This window comes from Zootoca vivipara, chromosome 15 (assembly GCF_965207765.1).
Source record: "Zootoca vivipara chromosome 15, rZooViv2.hap1.1, whole genome shotgun sequence".
Classification (NCBI taxonomy): Eukaryota; Metazoa; Chordata; class Lepidosauria; order Squamata; family Lacertidae; genus Zootoca; species Zootoca vivipara.
This window is the reverse complement of record NC_142598.1, coordinates 33,694,605-33,720,957: the sequence shown is the minus strand read 5'-3', so window position 1 is coordinate 33,720,957 and position 26,353 is coordinate 33,694,605. Positions and strand designations below refer to the sequence as shown.

General features: G+C 42.1%; 1 protein-coding gene across 5 annotated transcripts in view; it reads right to left on the bottom strand.

Moving 5' to 3' along the window:
• Nucleotides 1-26,353, bottom strand: part of PTPRD (protein tyrosine phosphatase receptor type D) — a 370,596-nt gene that overhangs the window by 150,647 nt on the left and 193,596 nt on the right. For all 5 annotated transcript variants that reach the window (XM_088659060.1, XM_060268731.2, XM_035140525.3 and 2 more), the window contains exon 5: nt 3,022-3,210. In XM_088659060.1, coding sequence (XP_088515186.1) covers nt 3,022-3,210 — 189 coding nt within the window. The remainder of the gene's footprint in view (nt 1-3,021; nt 3,211-26,353) is intronic.

Sequence of the window (26,353 nt, the reverse complement as noted above, 5' to 3'; positions counted from 1 at the left end):
TGAGGACCATCGGGATGTCAACCCTAAGACACCCATCAAAATCCACGGCTGGGATTAGCAGTGTGGTGTCACAAAACCCAAGAAAAAAACAAAACAAGAATTACAAAAGACATGAGCAGTTGTTGTTGTTTTATATAAAATGATTAAAAACCAGTAATACCACATATCACCAAGAATACTGAGCCATCAACCTTTCCATTTCCAAAGCCTGAAGATCAGAAGGATACAAAAATCCAGAGATGGGTAAATCCAAGAAAAATATATATATATAGTTGCTGTAATTTATTAGGGAGAAGAATGTGGTGGTTTTTTTCTTGTTGTTTTACTTTACTTTATAAAGTTAAAAGAAAAATATATAATTGAACAAAAAGGGAATAAAAAAATAAACCCCCTTGAAAGACAAAGTTAAAAAGTAGATATTCCATGTTGTCGTCTGCATGTCTGCAACTGTTCTCCAGACCATCTTGGCTTGGTCCAAAACAAGAACAGCTAAGGAAGAAAAAAAATGATCTTTTTTTTTTTGCTCCAGTTGGACCAAAAAAAAAGAAAGAAAAAAAGGGAAAAAAGAGAAAAGAAAAAAGGTAGAAAAAGAAGAAGAAAAAAAGGAAGAGAGGGACAAATGGTACGCTGTGACTGGGTTGTGTGGCCTGAAGACCTGGATATGCTTTCTTTGAAGCATATCACAAAGTAACAAATCTTTTTTGAAAGAAAGAAAGAAAAGAATGAATGAATGAATGAATAAACACAACTTTTTTTCTCTTTTTTTAATGAAAAGTGAAAAGGATGGTGGGTAAAAAAAACAAACCACAAGATGGAAGTCACTGATCATAACTCAATAGGAAGAAATAAAGATGAAGGACATTTCTGTAATGCATTTGTTTTGTTTTAAAAATGGCTATAATGGGAGGTATGAAAGGACAGAAAGAATAAGATCATTCTGTGAACGTTAGTTCAGCACTCTTACCTCTTATTGGTGTACCACCTGGGTGGATAATATGAATGCAAATAAGATTAGAAAGAAGAAGCATTAGTACGAGAAGAAGGAGGCTAGGGCTTTGGAAGAAGAATCAAATTAGAGTTACAGAATTAAATAAGGTCTTAAAAGAAACTTGAACTTCTATACTGTAAAAACAGGAATATATACTTTGAGGTACAATTATTAGATTATAAAAAAAACAAAAACAAAATACAAGTGTACCAAAATGGGCAAAGGCCATTATTTTCAGGGGGGAAGGGGCAAGGCAGATCATTCTTACAAGAGCTTAGGTGTTTGGTTATATAGGGTTAAAAATATATATTGCACAGGCCTGAAATCCTAAAAGAAAACCTTTACAACACTATATTTAATACATAGTTTAGGAAGAGATAACTATTAAAGTGAGAAATATATATATATAGTGTATGAAGATATATATATATATATATATAATAGAGAGAAAGAGAGAGAGAGAGAGGCTATCTGGAAATAAATACTGATTATGTTGGACTCACTTGTCATTTACTGCACTACATCTAGGTGATAGATGTGTATTGTTCCTTCTAACTTGAGAGTTACTAGGACTGATACGACAACATTTCTGTGAAGGGTTGTGTGTGTGTGCCGCTACAAAGGTCCGGTGGCTACACTGTCTGTTAGTAAAATGCATGCCATGCCTTTTAAGAGTAATCATCATCATTATAATAATAATACCATAATCATAGTATTCTGCATATGAAAATTAGTGGGGGGGTGAAGTGCGCTTCAGAACTAAGCACTTACCAATAGATTCTGGAGATTAAAATACGGAGAGAAGAAAGACAGCATAAAAATATTATTATATTCCTTATAATTTGGTACAAAAGTTTTCAAGTTAAAGCTTTATATACTAAATCATCTACGTCACAACTGAAAATTTACTTCTAGTTTTACAATAACAGAAGCTTAATCTACACAGTTCTGCTGACAACAAGCATTAGAAGTTGGTTAACAAGACGGCTTAACATCACAGGACAGGTCAAAAAAGCTGAAAGTTCTGGGAAGAGATATGGCTAGACAACTTGATTCTGCAGGAAGATCACTATCATAGCTGAAGCAGACTGCTAATTATATATCCCACCCTTTTGTAGTATATTAATATGGGAATAAGCTTTTTAAATTTAGTAGTAAATAATTTAGAGTTATCTTATTATGAAGCTGCAAAGACCATAATATGGAGTTGAAAGGAGTCGTTGGAGAAAGAGCAGTGAAAAGCCGGGCTCTACTTCAAATTCAGGCTTCTGTAGATCTGGACACGCTAATATTGACGAAGCTTTGGGTTTATGCACACTACTGTGGCTAAATGCACCAGAAAAATAAATCTCAGCCAGTAAAAATCTCTCCCTTCACAGGCTAACCCAGTGACTTGAGATTATTATTCTTGGTTGGCCTGCTTGCTTTGGGGTCAAGGAGGATGTTAAGATAGTGCACATGAGAAAAGTAGAGTGAACCATGTACTAGTGAGAGAAAAGATAGATGTGTCCAAACTGTCTAATCTTTGGTGGATTCAAAAGGTTGAAAAGAACTCACAAAAACACAATTGTTATAGAATATTTTAATTGTCAAATAAAGAAAAATTGATTGGGTTTGATGGATATAACCATTGGCACTCCTCGCATATTCTGAAGTCCAATGTTGAAGTAACTTTTAATAATAATAATAATAATAATAATAATAATAATAATAATAATATAGATAGGGATAGAGAGAATGGATCTGTCAAATACTGCCAAAACGCAGCAAATAAACTGAAAATATCAAAACTACAGTCACAGCAGTGAGCGTTGTGGAGTAAACAGAAGCTGCAAGACACACAAACAAATAGACTCTGGAAACAGGCTACGACAATAACACAGACATGGACAACACGCTCGACAACATAAAAAAGAAGAGGAGAAGAAGAAGAAATCATAACCTATAAAATAAAATAAAAATAATTAAAAAGGAACGTAAAATAAGAGAGAGTATAATTTTGGGCATTAGTGCAAACAGTAACAAGACCTTACCTGATCGTAATTGTTTGATACGCCCATTGTTGTTGCTAGTGTCCACGGGTAAAAAATCTTTGAACCAAGTTATTTCAGGATCAGGATTGCCACTGGCTGCACATAACATGGTGGCCGTTCTAGTGCGTTCAACCACCTTTAGTTGTGGGCCCATATCAATGGTGGGGAAACCACGAGGAATTTGATCCTCTGAAAAAGAGATTAAAAATCAAGTTTATAAAACATTTCCTATCACAGCTATATTTGCACATCCTCTAAATGTGTGTTCCAAGCATACTGGGTTTCATCCATTGTTGTCATACAGCTGAGAGAGTTAAGGCTTCTATCAGTGGAAAGGAGTTGGAAAGTTTTTCGGAGTTAGTTCCCCCCCCAATTCCTCCTCCTCCTCCTCCTCCTCCTCCTCCTCCTCCTCCTCCTCCTCCTCCCTGCACTCTAATCCTCTAAATCTGGAGCCTTTCTAGAACAGATGGGGCAAAGGTGGGTATCACCAAAAGATACCCTGACGAAAACAACCTATCTACAGTGGTACCTTGGTTGTCGGAGCTTGGCTCCCGAACAAATCAGCTCCTGAACACCGCAAACCCAGAAGTGAGTGTTTCGGTTCGCGAACGTTTTCCGGACGCCGAACATCCAATGCGGCTTCTGATTTAGTGCAGGAAGCTCCTGCAGGCAATTGGAAGCTGCCCCTTGGTTTGCGAACTGTTCCGGGCATCGAACGGACTCCCGGAACGGATTAGGTTTGACAACCAAGGTACTACTGTATCGAGCAACACTGTTTAATACAACCAATTTTGTCTACGGTTAGAGAAAACTATTTGATCCTGGCGTGTTATCACCAAGTACAGTATACCATATTTTTCCATGTACAGTGGAACCTCGGTTTATGAACACCTCGGTTTATGAATTTTCGGTTTATGAACGCCGCGGACCCATCTGGAACGGATTAATTCACTTTCCATTACTTTTAATGGGAAAGTTCGCTTCAGTTTATGAACGCTTCAGTTTATGAACAGACTTCCGGAACCAATTACACCCATGTTTCAGTTTATGAACGCTTCAGTTTAAGTACTTCGCGGACCCGTCTGGAACGGATTAATCCACTTTCCATTACTTTCAATGGAAAAGTTCGCTTCAGTTTATGAACGGTTACTCTGTGGACCATCTGCAACAGATTAATCCACTTTCCATTACTTTCAATGGGAAAGTTCGCTTCAGTTTATGAACGCTTCAGTTTATGAACAGACTTCCGGAACCAATTGTGTTCATAAACCGAGGTACCACTGTATAAGACTAGGGGGTTTTTTACACCAAAAATTAGGTTTAAAATTGGGGCTCGTCTTATACACAGGTAGTGCTGGGGGTGTTTTCTTAATCTGGGGTCCCCAAAATAGGGGGCATCTTATACACAGAAAAATACGGTAGTTTAAACAAACCATATCTTCCCAAGCTGGGATCTTTTCGAAGAGTCAGGATTGGTGACTCAGATGCACAAGTTCAAGTCTCACTCAGGTGTATGGAAGCCATTCTCAGGTGGCTATTTGGATCCACATTTCTTTCTGAATTAACAGGTATGATCAGAATAAGCATAGATCCATAACAAAAATGTCCATACATGTATGGTGTGTTTCTTTTTTACTGCTTATAAAGGCTTCAGTTATAATTTTTTATTTTTTTTATTTTTTTAAAAAAGCAGTACAGCTACCTCTAATTTTACTTCAAGATGACCCTCAAAGAAAAAAAAAAAAGACCAATAACTGTCGTATAATGCATCCTTTGTTATTAAACATCTTGCTTGGCTGGTATTGACATGGAATTCTTTAAGGAATAAAAATAATTGACTACAAATTGTCCAATGTCAAACACATCACTTGCTTTGCCACGAAATGGTGTGATCTTTTCACAAAGTTGCAGCAAAGCTTTCGGAGGCATCTGAAAAACTTGGAGGGATATCCTTGGATACTTGTCAAATCTCTGCCTTCCCTGGTGACTTCTTTCTTTCCAAGGCTATTTAATCACTGACAATGTGAATGCACATAAATATCGCTACCAGAGAGTGGTAGTCACTAATCTTCTGCAAGTGTGAATGTCTTTTTATCTCTGCCAATAAGCAGGAAGTGTTAACGGCTGACAATGTTAGGCCATTTGCTATAGGCTCTTACCAAAGAAACCTACATTAGATAACAAATTATAAGATGTGAAGCCTTTACCTTGGGAATTGCAGATAAGGTTTGACTTGTGCCATGCTGAAGTACTACTCTAATACATTTGCATGACCTTTCCATTTCCTTCTTGGCTCACAAAGAACACACTAGAGGCCCCTTTCTCATATAAACAAGCACACAACAAAGATAATCTATCTTGCATACTAATAGGGTGGAGTAAGCAAAGAGCTTCCCTCTCTTATTTTTAATAAGGGTAATTAAATTCTATCCGTCCCTCTTATGCACAGAACCTCTCCGAATACATGCTCGTCATTAAATTTTCATGAGAAACATCACAATGTAACAGATTCAAATAGTCAGAGCTGTTATACTTTGACAGTTGTGGCTTATTTCCAATCAGGCTGTCAGGTATTTGGCAATAAAACCCAGTATTCAACATAAAACGGACTGGGGGAAATAATGGAATTTGTAATTGGAATGCTTATCTCAGTGGGTGTAGTTTATAAGACGTTAATTGCTTTCTGCTCTACTTTAAATTTATTAGTTATTTCTACAAAACCTGTCTTTCCAGTTTGATGGCACCATGTTTGACAGATCATCAAAGAAGATGAGCAATCACATCAATCAGCAATGATACTGCAGCCACATTCACTTTTTTGGGGGGTGGGGTGAAGGGAACAGCTAGTAATCAATACATTTTTAACTTTAAAAATCAACATGAAGTGAAGAGGGGGGGGCATTTTGTCTTCTTCACTAGTTTGTACATTACTGTCATCATTAGGATTTTAACTACAACGTCCACCACTTTTCATTTTAATGTTGTCATGCTGAATTAGCTAGTAATTCATCAACAATTTAAATCAGACCTGACCTTCCTAGAGCCATATGACAGTGTCATTTTTACAGGCCATTAAAGGGCAGATTTCTGTGCTCAGGGAGCAATATGAGTAATGTACGTATTTGTTTATGGTGGCAGCTACAAGAAATTTGGAAACATGACATATTCTTAGCATTTGCAAGGTGTCTTGGTAGTAAATATGTTCTGCTACTAAATTTCTTATTCAGTTCCAGGGATGTGTTCCTTGCAGTCTATCAACCTGAAGAGTTCCGAGGATGAATTTCGAACCAGATTAAGAATCTTTAAGGGAAAATACAACAACACTGTCTTGCATGGGGTCCACTGTGTTTATATTATGTTTTCAGAAGGTATGTGCCACAATTTTATAACAGACTTATCACTTATCCAAACACAAGAAATTAGTACCCAGACCTCACTATACACATCACAGATTCAGATAAACAAACAACTGGACCTGTGTGTAGTACTGTAAACAGATAAGAAGCCTTAAACAAATCTCACTTTTTTGTTTTTTGCTGCTCTACTGCAACCGTTTCACCAGAAACCATGGTGGGAGGGAGGGAGGGGAAGAGATCAGACACTTAAGAGAGCATTTTTTCCTTCCTTGTTTGCCTTTTGCAAGATTTCAGAGGGTTCCCCAGGTTGCCTCATCAGTTTGGGGTCAACATTCCATGGTTGGGAATGCATAAGAAATTTTCCCATAGGAAACCAATCATCAACTCTTTAAGCCATGGGTAGGCAAACTAAGGCCCGGGGGCCGGATCCGGCCCAATGCGCCTTCTAAATCCGCCCCATGGATGATCTGAGAATCAGCGTGTTTTTACATGAGTAGAATGTGTGCTTATATTTAAAATGCATCGCTGGGTTATTTGTGGGGCATAGGAATTCGTTCTTTCTTTCTTTTTCAAAATATAGTCTGCCCCCCCCCACAAGGTCTGAGGGACAGTGGACCGGCCCCCTGCTGAAAAAGTTTGCTGACCCCTGCTTAAGCGAATGTTTGCACAACAAATGGTTTTCTGAGAATGCATTGTGTTCAGATAGCAAGACATGCACTGACAATGCCACGCAGAAATCATTTACTTGGTGCATTTGTAACTTACAGAACCTTATCTGCCTTCACAATCTAATTTACAGCTTTAGTCAATAAATGCACCCGGACTAGATTCCCCCAATCTACAGAAAAACAAATATTGAATAAGGCAGTGATTCAGTCCCCACCGATTCTTTATAAAGGTTGAAACTCACTGCAAATTTTGAATGCATAAAAGGTCTGCTCAGATTATCCAGAAGGTAAATGTTCTTCAGGTATGTGACCATGTATTTGAGCTTTTTGAACTCTGCTACTTTCCAGTTTCTCTCCTTCCTTCAGTTTGGGCGAAAAAATGGGAAGATGCAGCTTTTTTTAAAAAAAAAAAGTGTTGACATGCAGAAAGCTCACTAACACTTCTGCTTTTCACACTTCCAGGTACCCAAAGGGAAACTCACACAGCAGTTATGCAATCGGTCTCCATACCCTGTAAGTACGTCACCCATTGTCACAGGGCCGGCTCTAGGTAGAGTCCCGGTGGTGTGGGGCGCCAGGGCGCTGGGCCGGTAGGCGGGGCACTGCGCGGCGAAGCCGCACGGAAGCCATGCTGCACCCTGCGAAGGCGGGGGCGCCGGAGCGATCTCCACCCCTCAGCGCCAGGGCGCCCGACCTGCTCAAGACTGCCCTGATTGTCACTGGGATTGTGCTCCCTCTGAAGAATGAGATACAGATATTGGAGGTACTCCTGGATACATTTTTGACTCTAGAGGCCCAAACATCTGGAGGTTAGCAGTATATTCTACCAGCTTTATCTGGTTCACCAGCTGCATTGATTACTGGACATTAGTAACCACAAGACTGTGTTCTGTGAGGGGAAGGATAATTTGATATCCACACGAATCCAAGCTTACACTGTTATTGGCCCAGTCTTGAAGACTGTTCTTCCAACAGAAAATCAGCAGGCATCTCCAGCACTGATTTTTAAATTTTGCTGAAATCTTTTGGCGCCAGTCTTATGCACACAATTAAAGAAGCAATTCTCTTACAATTACCCAGTTATCTTTGCTATTGCTTTTTATGTAGGATATACTGTATAGAAAGAGAGATATAGATATCATACAATGCTTTCCATTTTTTAAATGAAATTGTGGTATTTAAGTATTTTTATGAATCAAAGAAATTACCTATCATTCCAACAACTTTACTACTAAAATGCACTGCAAAAACACGAGGAGACAATGAAGGCACCCATATATATTATTAAAAGAAATTGCCATCCATCTATCACACACTGTAGTTATACTCTAGACAGCAATCTGGCTCTAACCCCAGTTGCAATCTCCCACTTGAGACTCTCACCAAAGGGGAAAAAAAGCAAGCTGGTACTTTATTCCCTCTCAACCAGTAGTGGCCTCTGACATTCTAATCCACATAGCCCACACTCCACAAAATAATAATAATAATGCAACCATTGCCACAATCCGAAAGGTAGAACCCAAAAGGACAACCACCTCTTTGGGTAACTTTAGGGTAGCACATCTCAATAATGACGGCTTTGTGGGTTCTCTGTCCAAATGTCAATTAACACTTATAGCTAGTCTACCAGCTCCATCTGGTACACAGGGTGAGATCCTAGCTGCCTGCAGATTGTCTCGCCAGAGTGGTGCTTGGTCTAGTTATTTCCCGCTTGGATTACTGCAATGTGCTCTACGTGGGGCTACCTTTGAAGGTGACCCGGAAACTACAACTAATCCAGAATGCGGCAGCTAGACTGGTGACTGGGAACAGCTGCCGAGACCACATAACACTGGTCTTGAAAGACCTGCATTGCCTCCCAGTACATTTCCAAGCACAATTCAAAGTGTTGGTGCTGACCTTTAAAAACCTAAACGGCCTCGGCCCAGGGAGCGTCTCCACCCCCATCATTCAGCCCTGACACTGAAGTCCAGCTCCGAGGGCCTTCTGGCAGTCCCCTCAGTGCGAGAAGTGAAGATACAGGGAACCACGCAGAGGGCCTTCTCGGTAGTGGCACCTGCCCTGTGGAACACCTTCCCATCAGGTGTCAAGGCAATAAACAACTATCTGACTTTTAGAAGACATCTGTAGGCAGCCCTGTTAAAGGAAGTATTTAATGTTTGATGTTTTAACATGTTTTTAATATTCTATAGGGAGCCGCCCAGAGTGGCTGGGGAAACCCAGCCAGATGGGCGGGGTATAAATAATAAATTATTATTATTATTCCCCCATGCTTCTGCCTTGACAATCCCACCCTTAAGCATAATTGTCTGGTCTGGAACATAATTGTTCCTTGGAAAAGGAAAGGCCTATCAAATGTCCATTATCAGGTACAGCTGGTTACATCTACTTATTCCATAGTTCTGCTCTGATCAAATGACATCTGGTGCCAGTAGGGCTATCAGGGAATGGACAGGAACAATGTTCTAATTTCCATACTGCCCAGTCTAGCAATTTCACTGCCAGCATCTCCCAGGAAAAGTTTAAACCCCATTGTGTTTTTTTTTCATTCTTTCTGGGCATGGGAGAAGGCTATGGAAAGCAAAGTCACAACTGATAATGCTTTATACTGTCAAAAAATTGGCAAACGACCTGAATCAGTTTTATAGCAGGTTCGAAAGTCAAGCATTATCAACTAGTGCCATTAAGTCGGCGCCAGAGGCACCAACAGCCACCTCAACCTGTTCTGAAGTCACTCCGCTGATGATCTTGAAAAAGTGTTCTGCACACTTTGTACAAAGTACTTTTACATTGCAATGTAGCAAAAACAAAATTCCAAGTATGTCAGTACTTGGCCAATAAATTATTATTCTATTCTATATTTTAACAGCCCCCCCCCAAAAAAAGAGTAGCTGCAGGTGCTACAAAATAGTGTTTCTCCCTTCCTTACTTTTTGTGGTGTTGATAATGGTGCTCCCCCAATTCTGTGGTTGGTTTTGAGCAATCCATTGAGGCCATAAACTGGCAGGAGCAGTAACAGGGTGGATAATCTACACTTGGGGAAAATGAACAGCTAGTCTATGAAAGAAAATGGATTTTCTGAGCTTTTAGAGACCTCTGGGTATGGGGTGGTGTATAAATTCAATAAATAATAATAATAAAATAATAGGGGGAATAGAAGCGGAACTGGGGTGAGAATATTTTGGGTTTTTTTCAATGGTTTCATGCACTTTCCCTGTATACGTAACAAAGTATGGCTAATCCACAATAGTTGTCCACTGTGGAAGCAGTGTTAGTCAACGCTGAATAATCAATGTCTGTTGGCTCAGTGGCTCTAAACATGCACATATGTGAATCTAAACTCCCTGATGAATTGCATGTGTTTATTTTCAAATGTGGGACCCAGGTGGTGCTGTGGTTAAACCACTGAGCCTAGGGCTTGCTGATCAGAAGGTCAGCGGTTCGAATCCCTGTGACGGGGTGAGCTCCCGTTGCTTGGTCCCAACTCCTGCCAACCTAGCAGTTCGAAAGCATGTCAAAATGCAAGTAGATAAATAGGAACCGCTACAGCGGGAAGGTAAACGGCGTTTCCATGTGCTGCTCTGGTTTGCCAGAAGCGGATTTGTCATGCTGGCCACATGACCTGGAAGCTATACGCCGGCTCCCTCGGCCAATAATGCGAGATGAGCGCGCAACCCCAGAGTCGGTCACGACTGGACCTAATGGTCAGGGGTCCCTTTACCTTTATTTTCAAATGTAATTTCAAGCTCATCTCAAATTCTAGCATTAGGTGAAGTTTTAGCTGTGATGGATGTCCAAAACAGCCATTATTTCCCATTTCAGCAATATTATTGAAACTTCTCCAATATCGTTTCCCCCCTAGCACAGGTATATCTTCAACCTTTTTAGACCCAGCACCCACTTTTAAAACAAACATGCAATTGGGGACCCCTTTTATAATATTTTACCATATATGTAAAAGATAGCATATACTACATGATGGTAGTGTTCCTGTTGTGACCCACCTTGGATCAGGTGGCTACCCAGCAGATGATAGCCAGTACCCTAGTGGGCACCTTCAAATTCACCTTGAAATTTCATTTTATGCAAAATTCAGTAGCAACCAGCTGAAGGACACACCTGCCCCATACAGTTTTTAACAGAGAGAGATAATATCAGTACAATTAACAACCATAATAAAGCCAGCATGGAAAAAAAGCTCTGTTCTGCATCACCATATACCAAGTTTATCCCAATGTTGAGTGCAGACAAGGGCCTCTTTCAAAGATCACAAGACAAGGGCAGACTGGTATAGGAAGAGGGGCTTAAGGAAGAGCAAAAAATTCCTGAGTTATGCAGTCAAAAATAAACTGTTGTGGCAGTCCTGAACTCTTTTAATGAATGAATAATAACTTTAAAATCTTCGATGCTGCTCAGGTTCACATTGTAGTAAAATGCCCCGCAGTGTACGCATTCTCTATTAGGGTTAAGTATTCCGCCTGCTAAACTTCAATGTAATAAAGGCTCATTTGAAATAATGGGAGGCTCACCGGTGTACATGGTTGAGAGTCGTATAAATTATTCATGACAGATTTCATGGTCAAATTGTAATCATATTGGAAATTTCACAGTTTGTTATGGATTAACCGGAAAAAAGCAAATGCATAATGTGGACACTGATGCCTTTCCCAGAGAATAGTGTGGCATTGTAAAATAAACCACACACACAAAAAAACCCACAGACAGTTGAAGCTTCTATTTTTAAGTGAAGTATGTTAGTTATTCAGAGCACTAAAAAACTCCCCACCGCCACAACCAGCAACATCGCCATTTTTAATCTAGCAGCTGCTTCTCAACTGCTTCTGACAGGAACCAAAATAAACCTGACAAGATCACGTTTTAATATATTTTTGCATTAAAAATGCATCAAAAACACACTGGCCGGATACCACCACATTGCCTGTCTTTCTGCATCGCCTTGAGGAAAGAGCAGGTTCAACTTTTGGTCATTCTTTCCATAACTCCAGTAGCACCATCCTTGAGGTCTTGTCAAAGCAGCAATCTCAGCCTCTGGGGAAAGGACCAGATAGTTCTGCAACCCACAGCAGTTCTCTAGCAGCCCATTGAAGAATAATTCTAGAGCATGGGTAGTCAAACTAAGGCCCGGGGGCTGGATCCGGCCCAATCATCTTCTAAATCCGGCCCACGGACGGTCCGGGAATCAGCATATTTTTACATGAGTAGAATGTGCCCTTTTATTTAAAATGCATCTCTGGGTTATTTGGGGGGCCTGCCTGGTGTTTTTACATGAGTAGAATGTGTGATTTTATTTAAAATGCATCTCTGGGTTATTTGTGGGGCTTAGGAATTTGTTCATTACACTGGGGAACAGAATTTTTGTTGCATTGACACCTGCAGTTGTTCTAACCTAATTTCACCGTGCTGATTTCATATCTGAAGTCGGTTTTGTTCTGTAAGCTCTAGTTTTTTTGCAATTCATGTTTTTCACTTTTCACCTGAATATTCGTTTTTCACAATGCAAGAATTAAATATTTTATTAAACACATAGCCAAAGTAGTACAATAAATGCAAGTGACTTATATAGCATTGAAAATTACATGTATAGTATTGAAAATGACATGTATGTACAGTTAGAGGTATGCAAAAAAAAAATGTATTCCCTTGGGATACAGTATACACTGTCCCGAGATTTGGAGGAATATCTGTATATGGATATATATTTGGATATTTTTATTTTGTATTTGTAAAACCGAATAAAAATGATTTTGTAAAAATGGAGCTACAAGGAAATGTCAAGATACCACAGTTTTTATTGGGGTACCTGGCAGCAAGGGTGTAGCCGCGGGGAGGGGGGAGGGAGGTCCCTCCCAATCAAGTAAAACAATAGAAATACTTCACTAACTGACCAGACGGTGACAGCAGTCATGAAATTAAAAGACGCCTGCTTCTTGGGAGAAAAGCGATGACAAACCTAGACAGCATCTTAAAAAGCAGAGACATCACCTTGCCAACAAAGGTCCGTACAGTATAGTTAAAGCTATGGTTTTCCCAGTAGTGATGCATGGAAGTGAGAGCTGGACCATGAAGAAGGCGAGAAGAAACTAATTTTTATATATATACAATTTTTAGTTTCTTCTCTAGCATGGTGAATCATCAGTTCTGTTGAATAGCATGGTGATTTATCAATTCCATTGCTACCCCCAATGGCAGCCCCATTTCCTGTCACGGTGTTTCTTGAGTCTCAGACGGAAGTGAGCGTTTAATGTGTGAAGTAGGAGTTGGAATCTAACACGGTGATCGGTCAGTTTCGTTGCTACAACCTCCGACGGCAGCCTCCTTTCCTTTCCGAGTGTTTCCTGAGTCTCAGGTGGAAGCAAGCGTTTAATGTGCAAAGCAGTGTGAAGTAGCATGTTCTTTGTACTTTTGTCCATCTACTGTATTTATTTTTCCCGATTCGAAGTATAAAATGGTGATTTTCTTGAGTCAAAATGAGAGGACCCCTAAACATTTTTTAAGGGAAAAAAGCATTGGCTATACATGAAGTAGCCACTATCACTTGATTCAGATGTATTGTAGAGAGATCCGCTCTTGTCCAGGCTTTTCTTTACCGCTAAGACTTGGAACTGTTATACATGTCTGAATCATAGAGTCACAAAATTATACAGGGACCACCAGGATCATCTAGTCCAGTGTTTTTCCAAAGTGGGTGACACTGCCCCTTTGGTGGGGGGAACTGGAACAATCCAAGGGGGTTGTAGTAGTCTCAGAAGCAATTGGGCGAACGTTGAATAAAAATAAGGGGGCAGTGGAAGCATAAAGAAAGGAGAATGAATTTTTAAAAAACTGTTCGTACATGCTTAATCTGTTGGGAAATATTGCTGATCACCGAAGAATGGATGCTTTTGAATTATGGTGCTGGAGGAGACTCTTGAGAGTCCCATGGACTGCAAAAAGATCAAACCTATCCATTCTGAAGGAAATCTGCTCTGAGTGCTCACTGGAAGCACAGATCCTGAAGCTGAGGCTCCAAGACTTTGGCCACCTCATGAGAAGAGAAGACTCCCTGGAAAAGACCTGGAAAGATGGAGGGCACAAGGAGAAGGGGACAACAGAGGACGAGATGGTTGGACAGTGTTCTCGAAGCTACTAACATGAGCTTGACCAAACTGCGGGAGGCAGTGGAAGACAGGAGTGCCTGGCGTGCTCTGGTCCATGGGGACACAAAGAGTCGGACATGACTAAACAACAACAACATCAACAACTGACCAATGATGTCAGTTCTGCCACCCTAACGTAGTCCTCCCCCCAACAAAAATCCTGACTACGCCAATGCATGGCAGGGTCATCAAATGAGAGAAAGAAGGCCAACGATTCTTGACAACACATTTCAAAGCTTTTCGTACATCCTCCCTAGCACACTTAAATTGGACACTGATGCACAATATAAGAAGTGAAAGCAATCAGCCAAAACACACATATATACAAACACACACACACACACATATATACTCACACACACTCACTCACTCACTACAGTAATGATATATAATTCATGCTTCTTTGGAGCTTATTAAACTCTGAGCGCAGCCAGTAATTTACTGTTTGGAATACGAAGGAAAACTTCACGTTTTCCAGCCATTGGTGCTTTCAGTTTATACTTTATATGTTCTGTTCGCTTCGGAAAGCCGTCTGTCTGGACCACTTACCATGATGAATTAGCACCCTTCCAGAGGAAGTATTTCAAACCTTTTGACTTCTCCTGGCAAACTCTTGGTATTACCTCGAGATCACCGCAGGTACAAGACCATAAACACTGTTATTAGCTGGTGGCCCATCCTACCACTTTCTCATATTCCCACCACGTTGCCCTGGATAAGCTCACCAGCAGGTTAACCTCAAACAGCAGGAGTAAGATTATTGTATTTACTTCTGATTGGGAAGAAAATAATAGCTCTTAGTTTCAATAGTCTTTATAACCGAGTGTGCAGCAGCAGGAAGCTGCTGATACAAGGAATTTTAAAAGCTACCTGGATGACCAGCTTAAATAAAATAAGAAAGAAAGGAGAAAAACGGAAGAGGGAAGAAACATAGCATTACGAGTTTGGAGTGGGTGGATAGGCTAGAAGTCTGAGATTCTTCTAATTCCTGGATCCAGCACAGATTCAATTTCTGGCTCGCTTCCTGGTGAGGTAATAGCCTTCTAAGTTTGGACCATTAAGATAACAAAGGAAGTGGCTCTGTGCCAGACAGCAAGTGGTTCCAGCATATATCTTGCTCATGTTGAGAAAGCTGATATATTAACACACAACCTAATTAGATGGGGCAATTGCCATTAATTGTTTATTGGGCACTTGCTGGAAGGGTGGATGTGAAGGTGGACCCTCTGTCCCTTTTCAGGACTTTTCTTTTAAAAACTTTCCCCTCCCATGAGTAAGCATGGGGAGATAAATACCTTATTTATCGCTCGATAAGATGCATGTCAGGAGTATGGGCAGGAGTCAGGCTCTGGGGCCTGTAGTGCCTTGCAGGACTGGGGCCTGCCTCAGCTTGTGCTGGGGAAGCAAGGCATGGCCACACAGGTGAAGACATCAGCTTGTGCTGGAGAGGCAAGGAGTAGTCACCCAGGTGGGGCCACTTGATATCTCACTGCACCTGGTGGCAGGAGCTGGGAGGGATAAAAGCCCAGCATTTCCCTTCAGCTCTTTGCCACAGCAACGCCATCCCTGCCTGGTTGCCTCTGGCCTCTTGCTCCTGGAACTCTTGCCTTGTCGTCGCCTTGCTCCTCGACCCTTGGACCTTCACCTTGCTTCTTGCTCCTGGATCCTTTGCCTTGATCCTTGCTCCATGGGCCCTTGCCTTGCCGACGCCTTGATCCTCGACCCTTGGACCTTCGCCTTGCTTCTTGTTCCTTGAGCCTTTGCCTTGCCCACGCCTTGCTCCTTGACTCCCAGACCTTCGTCTTCGCCTCTGCCTTGCTCCCTGACCCTGTGACTGCCTGCTGCTGGACCCTCAGCCCTGCACCTGTTCCTGCTTCTACACCACCATCTTGCCTCTGGTCCTGACGCCCGCCAACCGGACCGTGACAATGCACTTTTTTCCTCCTAAAAAGTAAGGGGAAATGTCTGTGCGTATTATGGAGCGAATGTGTGGTCCCTGGAGCAAATTGCCCAGGGGCGAAAAGCAGATCATGCCTTTTTTAAAAAGAAAAAAGAAAGAGGGAAGGGGGTGTTGAAAGGAAGCTGTTGAGCAGCTGATGGCAAGCAATCGTGAGGGAGATAAGGGACGCTAGTGATAAAGGAGGCTGCCTGGGAGCGGGGAGGTAAAGACAGCAAACTTGCAAGGAGAGGAGACAGGAATACTAAAACAAGCAATGAGGAGAGAAATTAGAAGAAAAGGAGGAGCAAAAAACTGCTCCAGCTAAGGAAGATGATAAGGCAAACAAGAGGGAAGGGGGTGTTGAAAGGAAGCCACTGAGCAGCTGATTGGCAAGAGATCGGGAGGGAGATAAGGGATGCTAGCAATAAAGGAGGCTGCCTGGGAGGGGGAAGGTAAAAGCACACAGATCCTCAGGATTTTTGCATTGGGTCACCCCTAATCCACCATCAGATCACATAGCATGTCCATGGCTATAGCCTGCACACACACACATATTTTTTCCCCCTTGTTTTCTTCCTTTAAAAACTAGGTGTGTCTTATGGAGCGAAAAATGCGGGACCAAACGATGGCAACTTCAAGTCTGGCATAGTTTACTTCCTGGTTTAGGTGTGTACCAGCAGATGGGGCAGGGATTGGGTCTTTCAGATCCCACCTCCCTCATGTCCTCCTGCAACATGCCTTCAAATCATCCCATCATGTACTCAACCTAACCATGTTCGAGAATCCGACATCAGCAAACCGAGTGTGGCAAATATTTCCATGGTGGTAAGAAAGAAAAATCTGAATCGGTGCTCCTTTTCAGAGGTCCCATCTGCACCACACATTTACAGCAGTATCATAACACACTGAACGGTCATGGCTTCCCACAAAGAATCTTGGGAACTGTAGCTTGTTAGGAGTGCTAGGAGTTGCTAGAAGCCCCCTGTTTCTCTTTACAGAGCTGCAGACTAATGGCACTAATGAGCTGCACAACAGCATCAAAAGGAAAGTGAGGGGGAAACCCCCTCAAAATATGATAATTTACCCATGAACACTGCTTAAGAAGCCTTTCTATAACATATTATATGTTTTAGAAGTTTATTCTATTCTATTTTTTATTTCTGACAATTTTGCCACTGCAGAAGTTGAAATGAATGCACAGGAAGGAAACAGTCCTGTCCCTCTGTATTGACTAGCTCTAGAAAGAATGAATAGAGACCACAAAAAGCCCCCAAATATGTTACTTTGTACACACTAAATTAAAACAATTTCTCCTTCAAGACTACAGAGACTATGGTTAATAAGTTATTAGGGTTTTATGGCTTGTTGTTTTGTTAAGCCAGTGATAATCACCTTCTGAAAACCAAAAACTAGGTTTTCAACTTTAATTAGCTCTTTTAAACAGCCTGTGTCATAGTAAATGTCAATAAGAGCTTTATTTTCTTTCTACTAAAGCCATTAGCAAAATGAAACCATAAATGTGCTTGCCAGTTAAGGTGAGTTTATGAATTGTTTAAATGACAGGTGAAATTACCCATTTCACTTTCAGATTATCAAGGGATAATTGCAGTTATCATACAAATAATATAACATGCACTGCTTCCCAGCATATTACTTTTTGGGAAATTTGGGAATAAGCACATCACTGTGCTTAAGAACACTCAAGAATTTATGGTACCTAGAGCCCAGTAAAGGCAAAACATCTTGACACTGCAGGAATCCATCCACCTCAGCCAGGATGACATGGTTAGGGGTGATGGGAGTGCAACAAAATCGAAAGGTCCAGAGGTTCCTCATCACTGCATTAGCCCTAGGTTTGTAACTGAAGTCTGGCCCTAGCCTTTTGCCTCCTTATATAGTTGGGTGGGAAAAAAATACATTTCGTTGTTCCTCTCTAAGGAATTAAGCCTTGCTTGGCTAGGGACTTTTATGCAATTTTTGTTCAAATTCCCTTAAACTTATAAGACCAGGACATATGGACGGGGCTAGCTTAAGCCACTGTGATTCATATGTAGGTAACCTCACAATCTGACTCCCGTAATGCACTCTAACTAGGGCTTCCTTTGTGATTGGTCTGGAAGCTGCAACTGGTGCAGAGTGCTGTGGTCAGGTTGCTGCGTGGAACACCTGGAACAGCCTTTCTCAACCTTGGGTACCCAGATGTTGTCGGACTACAACTCCTGCCATTCCTGATTACTTGTCCCTCTAGCTAGGGATTGATGGATGATGCAGTCCAACAACATCTGGGGACCCAAGGCTGACGAAGGCTGAACTAGAAGCACACACATGTGTGTGTTTCTGTGCTGGCGGAACATCATTTTCTACTGTTGTCTCTGTACTGCCCTTCTTTCTGCTATACACAGTGCTTTTTTCTGGGGGGACACAGGGGGACATGTACCCCTAAACATTTTGTAAATCTAACGGGAGAAGAAACTAATTTTTTTATATATACAATTTTTAGTTTCTTCTCTAGCATGGTGAATCATCAGTTCTGTTGAATAGCATGGTGATTTATCAATTCCATTGCTACCCCCAATGGCAGCCCCATTTCCTGTCACGGTGTTTCTTGAGTCTCAGACGGAAGTGAGCGTTTAATGTGTGAAGTAGGAGTTGGAATCTAACACGGTGATCGGTCAGTTTCGTTGCTACAACCTCCGACGGCAGCCTCCTTTCCTTTCCGAGTGTTTCCTGAGTCTCAGATGGAAGCAAGTGTTTAATGTGCGAAGCAGTGTGAAGTAGCATGTTCTTTGTACTTTTGTCCATCTACTGTATTTATTTTTCCTGATTTGAAGTATAAAATGGTGATTTTCTTGAGTCAAAATGAGAGGACCCCTAAACATTATTATTTTTAGGGGGGGGGAAGCACTGGCTATACATGAAGTAGCCACCATCACTTGATTCAGACGTATTATAGAGAGATCCACTCTTGTCCAGGATTTTTTTTACCGCTAAGACTTGGAACTGTTATACATGTCTGAATCATAGAATCATAAAGTTATACAGGGACCACCAAGATCATCTAGTCCAGTGTTTTTCCAAAGTGGGTGACATTGCCCCTTTGGTGGGGGGAACTGGAACAATCCAAGGGCATTGTAGTAGTCTCAGAAGCAATTGGGCGAACGTTGAATAAAAATAAGGGGGCAGTGGAAGCATAAAGAAAGGAGAATGAATTTTTAAAAAACTGTTCGTACATGCTTAATCTGTTGGGAAATATTGCTGATCGCCGAAGAATGGATGCTTTTGAATTATGGTGCTGGAGGAGACTCTTGAGAGTCCCATGGACTGCAAGATCAAGCCTATACATTCTGAAGGAAATCAGCTCTGAGTGCTCACTGGAAGCGCAGATCCTGAAGCTGAGGCTCCAAGACTTTGGCCACCTCATGAGAAGAGAAGACTCCCTGGAAAAGACCTGGAAAGATTGAGGGCACAAGGAGAAGGGGACAACAGAGGACGAGATGGTTGGACAGTGTTCTCGAAGCCACCAACATGAGTTTGACCAAACTGCGGGAGGCAGTGGAAGACAGGAGTACCTGGTGTGCTCTGGTCCATGGGGTCACAAAGAGTCGGACACGACTAAACGACAACAACAATATCGCTTACTGCCAGGTCAAGCGCCCTTGCAGGAAGGCAACAGTGCCTCCCCTGGATCTGGCAGTTGTGCTGGAAGCGAGGGGTTTTCCCGGCTCAGGAAGTGGATCGTACCTTGCCTCCCTATCTGGCCAATAGCAGACAGCCTGCAGCGCCTCCCCCCCCCCCCAGTTTTCAAATCTACTTTAAAGAAGGTAGATTTCTAGGGGGGTTCTGGGTAATTTTTTTCCTGAAAAGGGGGCAGTAGGCCAGATATGTTTGGGAATCTCTGGTCTAGTCCAACCCCCTGCAATGCAGGAAGCCTTTGCCCCATGTGGCGCTCAAACCCACAACCCTGAGATTAAGAGTCTCATGCTGTACCAACCGAATTATCCTCAAGACTGAAGCCTTTTGAGATTTTCTTTTTTAATACCCTGATTTTCTTTTTTATCCACTTTCATTTCCTATATTGCTGCTTTATTGATCTCATCTTGTTTGTTCTTGTTTTAGAGATATATTGCTCACTTCTTAGACTCACTGCTTAAAGATTTTCAAAATATTAAGCAGCTTATAAATGCTTTTAAATAAGATACATAAATATTCAATCTAGTGCATGGGTAGGCAGACTAAGGCCCGGGGGCTGGATCCGGCCCAATTGCCTTCTAAATCTGGACCACAGATGGTCCGGGAATCAGCGTGTTTTTACATGAGTAGAATGTGTCCTTTTATTTAAAATGCATCTCTGGGTTATTTTTGGGGCATAGGAATTCATTCATTTCCCCCCTCAAAATATAGTCTGCCCCCCCAAGGTCTGAGGGACAGTGCACCAGCCCCCTGCTCCTGCTAAAAAAGTTTGCTGACCCCTGATCTAGTGCTTATCATATTGTTTTTATCTTGCATTTGTTGCATCTTGCAGTTGCTTATCTTTTATCCAGCTTTGCTTTATATTCCAACCTATCTTTTTGTGCAGCATGGGCAATGCATTGCTGTAGTATCACTACAGTCAAAATAATAACAGCTGTAAGTAGCAGTTAGAGTTATTCAGGTTACTATCATTGATAAAACTGGCTGGCATGCAGCAGTTATATCTTACATTACTTTTAGAAACTTAAATTGAGAATGTCATCACTGCACCGAGGCCCGTTCTGGACTCTGATGTTTGTTATGATGTACAGCAACAGTTGTGTGTTGTTGTTATTTTTAAAATCAAACAGGCAACCAAAATAACTTCAGAAGGCCCAGTTGAACAAACACTTCTTTTTGACATTTAATGCAGTAGAAATGAGAATGTAAAAGGGCAGTCATGCGCATCCTGGTCAACTTCACTTAAATCACCTTGCTTAATCTACTGTATGAATACTCAAAGCCCTGTCAACCACTTGACTTAAACAAATTATGCAAAAAGAAAAGAAAGAAAAAGAAAAGTTAACCCCACAGTTCCATTGATTCAGGGAAGGCAATTATAGATCAATTTCTATTTATTTTTTTGCTCACTCTACAAAAAAGTGAAACTTAATTTCCTACTAATATGTTGGCCAAACTTTGGAAATACAATAATCTTATCTAGAGGGGGAAACTTGAGAGAGAATAAGAAAATATGGTTTTCTTTTCTCTCTGCGGAGAAATGGAAGACGACAAGGAACAACTGCAATCTTGCAGGAAATACGCAAGTTTGCATATACATGCAAAAAATAATAATCAAACCCTTCATATGATCAGAATGATCTACTCATCATAATAACAAGACTTGCTTACGGTTAAGAACAAAATATATACACAGAGAGAAAAAATGCTGTTTCAGTTTTAGAGTAAAGAGACCCAATTTTCAAATGCCTGATAGTCAACTTATGTTGTTTACAAAGAAGGCCACAGAGTTGCAGGAAACAGGGCAATCTAGCCATCGAAAGTCTGGACCTATGCCACACAAAGGCAGCCTGCAGGATTTAACTTGGTCCCCTTATGCAGAACAGCTACTTTCCCCAAAGGAGGAAGGCCTCCCTTCGCTCGGGGCTGCTGACCGGAAGTGACTAAGGGAAGGTGCCCCGGGCAGCGGCGGAGGAAGCTGCTTGGGTGCCTGAACAGGCACACCCAGGGGTGGGGCGAGCCGCCCAGAGGGGTGGGGCGCACCACGGGGCCTCTAGAGTCTGCCTGCCTCCTCCCACTCAGCCACCCTACAGCTGGGGGGGGAAGGCAGTGGGCAGACTGTCAGACCGTTTGGGCAGCGCAGAGCCTGCGCACCCAAGCCACCGTGCCTCTTCCAGGAGAGACGCGTGGCTCAGACGCACAGCAGGCCTTGTGGTGAGTGCCGCCCAGCATTTTGTCACCCCCCCCCAGTGGTGACACTCAGAGCGGACAGCACCCACTGCACCCCCTTCCTCCGCTATTGCATCCTTAATCAAGGGAAGGCTTGGGACAGACTAGACAACGGACCCAAGTGATTTCCAGGTCATTTCCAGACAGCAGCCCCAATGGTGCATGTTGAGTCTCTTTCTCTCTCTCTCCTCCCCATGTGCCCTCCCTATTAAAGTGGTGGTGCCCTGGAGGTTCAAGTCTCCACAGAACATCTATTATTATTATTATTATTATTATTATTATTATTATTATTATTTGGAAGCAGAGATCTGTGCCTGTGGAAGGCAGCAAATCCACTTTATGGCTGGGTCTTCACATCCTTAGAGACAGTATTTATCCTAAAGTTGAAGGATGGAACATCTACTTCCTTGCAACTCCAAAACAGTAGACTTTTAAGAATCCTCCCTTTACAGCAGAAACAATTCAGTATACTGAAGTTAACTGATTAACGTTGAGTTGAGTTGACGGGGGCGTCAAGCTAAGTATAGCACGTACACTCGCTGTTAACCTTCCTGGAGTCTGATTTCAAACATTTCCGTGGATACACTACATTAATTTATATGGTTTCAATTTTTCTGACACTAGCCTCCAGCCTCTGGATCTCAATGAAAGACCCTTTTAATGTGAATCAGGGTTGTGGGATTTTTAAGACATTAAGCGATGGCTTAACCCAACACAGTGGAGGAAGTTTTAAAACAAATGCGAGACGTTTTAAAAATGAGTTAGCCTTTTAAAAATTTCTTTAACGACTAATCCTGTTCTGGATAGGGTTGCACTGTGAAGGCCAGGTTCACCGTCTGAGGAAGTTGCTGGTGCATCTTTCAAACAGCAACAAGATGAACAAGGATAAAGTCACAGCTCTGGGCCCCATTGCATGATCAGTGATGTCATCTACCTTATCTCTTTTCTTATTTATTGCTGTGTCTTTGTAATCCACACAGCCACATAAATGATCTAATTACTGTGTCTACAAGCTGCATGTCCCAGGTAAATGTACTGTACATCTCCCTGGACTTCAGGTGACTGACAGCCTAGAAATAGCCTTTTAAACAGTGCCAGATTCTCATCTCTGTGTTTGAAAGGTACAGCTAAACAGTTTTCAAGGCAGCCTGGATGAAGCCTGAAATCGAAAAAAAAAAAAAAAAATCAACTGATTTGAGCTCTTGTGTCAACCTTTTGTCTAAGCAATAAGTACATTATCTTTGCACACTAATGGCTTGCCAATAACACACAGCTGTCCATTTACTATAGAGCGTGCAATAGATAACTCAAATTTATTTAGAAAAATAGAACTATTTTCGGTGTTGTACTTTCTTATCGTCTATTGAGCCATTAGTTTACATTGGTTTCAACAGGGAAAGGAATGAAAATATTCCATTATCACAAATGAAATTCAATAACAATAAAAAAGATAGTAGCTTTGCCATCACTGAAAATAATTGGTTATCTTAGCAGCTGCATTAAACTAATCTGATGTTTCCATCAACAATATTATCAACATTTATTTATTTGCATTACATTAGGTTATAAAGATCCTAATCAAGAACCCATTGTGCTAGGTACAGTGCCTATCCTTAAGATGACTTTCTGCAAGAGAGACTCTCTCTTTCTGTAAGAATGAGAACTAGGGAAATTCACCCAGGGAGCCAACAATACCAAACAATTCACTAAACTGAACCAGCTTTTCTTCACTGTGGCACATACAAGAGAAAGAAAATTAGCTCTTTTCCTTTAGCTGTGAGTAATTCCAAATATTTTGGAAAAGGACTTCCATAACACCAATCAAAATATGCTGTGACTGCATTTTAGTGCCTCTGCTTATTTTCTACGCCTGCAGCTTGATTCCTGGCTGCATGCAATAAATGATGCTGGGGAAACGGAACTTACCATGAATTTATGTTTGGAGATTAGGTCACAGGACATTCTGCCTGACAGGGTGGTGCCTCTCTCTGATGAGCCTGCCTATCAAGTCCAGAAGAAGGCATCATCCCGTCAACAGAATGCCCTCTGACTTAATCTGGCAAACAATCTTTCTGGTTTGGGCTGAATTTTCCAAAGTGTTATACTGTGTTTTTCCCCACAAAAACAGGTAGAGAAAAAGAGTGATGTGTTCTCCACCAAAGGGAAACACTCAACCTCAAATAATAATAATATACACAAATGAAACTCAAGAACAGTTTTACAAAATTATTATGCTTTGTTGTAAGGGAAAGGGATGTGTTTTTCTTAGTGTGCTTTTCAAACCAAATATGGTTGTATGAGTACATCCATTTTACAGCTGGGAAGTAGAAGGGACCACAGCTTCCTAAGAATAAATCTTAATAAAACCTAAGGTGTGTGAGGGAGCATTACTGTTCCAAGGACTGGGTCACACCCACCCACCAAAATCTAATAGGTGTCTAAGACATGGGTGCACACTAATGTTTCTGGGCTGGAAAGTAAATATACCTAGCAACTGTCCCACACATGCTCAGCACAATGTGGACACACACTTGGAAGTTTATTTCTTTTATTTCTTTTCTTTTTTAAGCAAAGCACTTAGTTACACCAGCTTCGATGGTGCAAGGGCTATACACAGCATCCTTGCTAACAAGCTGCCTGGTTGATCTACCTCTGCAGCCTTGCACTGAGACCCAGATGCCTGAATCTATATTGTGACCTTGCCCAGCAGTGAAGCATATGCATAGCTGCCAAGTTACCCCTTTTTTTAAGGGATTTTCCCTTATGCTGAATAGGCTTCCTCGCGAGAAAAGGGAAAACTTGGCAGCTATGAGCATATGCCCGTGCTGCCCAGGGCGGGCGCACTCCTGGGGGGTGCGGAGGGTTCCCTCCCAGGTGCGGGATAGCCACTCGGCTCGAGTGCACGGAGCAGTGCGTGCGCCCTGCAGCCAAGGGCGGAGCGAGCTGCCCATGGGGGCGGAGTGAGCCACCTGCCCCTGACCCCCAAGCCTCTCCCAGCTGTCAAAACGAAGGGGGAGGGGAAAATGCCACCAGCAAAGAGGCGTAGCTCCCCCTTCCCCCGATGGCTTGGAGTAGGCTTGACTTGGGAGTCGCGGGCGGATGGCACGCTGAATGTGAGCCCCCTCAGGGATGACACCCGGGGCGGACCGGCCCTACAGCACCACCTTCCTCCGCCACTGGCCTCGCCCCTTGCATCTTGTCTTACACGGCAAATGCTGTCGTCTTCCTTAGTGGCAGCTCAAGTTGCTTTAAGCACCTCCTTGCACATGGAGACAGCGGAAGGAAACAGAGGAGACATTCCAAAGGGACGACTCTCTTGTGGACTAACACAGCCTCTTCCACCTCTGAGACACCCTGCAGCTCTTTCTCCACCTCCTTTCCATGCCCCCTCCCCGTCTCTGACTGCCCTGTCTCTTCCCCTCTACCATCGCCCCTGGCGGCTGCCTCTTGGGTGACACAGAAGCATACAAATCACTGGCCCCTTCCCCTGGACCATCCTTCTGCCCCCTGCCTCCTCTGCCATACATCCATTTTTCGGGCTCCTGTTTGTCCCTGACAGCATCCGAGAAGAGGCCCACCATTTCTAGTAGCTCTGGCAGCTGGGCAGCAGAATGGTCTGGGCAGAGCTGGTCTTGGAAAGAAACGTATCCCAGGTCTATCAGGCTGTTACTTCTCAATGGGAAGACTTGCTTTCCATCCATAGGCAGATCTGGAATTGAGGCATCTTTCTACTCACAGGTTAAATCATCCTTTTCTTTTCAGTGGTTCCTTTTACCTCCCCCAGCTATTATTTACCCTGCCGCTGCAATCAGCATCACCCACTGCATTTCCCAAATTAACCTAATGCGTTGCACTGGACTACACAGCAGGGCTGTCGTATGCTGCTCTCACTGCACATCAGCAAAATGGGTATAACAATGCTAGATTACTCTGCAATGTAACTTTAGTCTCTCAGTTACAGCTCTGCCCTCTGGAATACAGATAATAATAATAATAATAATAATAATAATAATAATAATAATAAGTATGTGCATTGACAAAAACATTTACAAGCTCAGCAAAACACTACCTCCACCACATTTTTGGGGTATAAAATAAGACCCGAGTGCTGACCTTTGTTAGGGGGAACTCACAGCACTAAAATTCTCAGAGTGGTTTAACAGTCATCCCTTCTTCCCAGAGAACTGAAAAGTTTAGCTCCGAGTTCCCTAAACTCACAGCACTCTTAAACTATAGTTCCTAGGATTCTCTGGAGGAAACCGTGGCTGTTTAAAATATGATACTGCTTTAAAT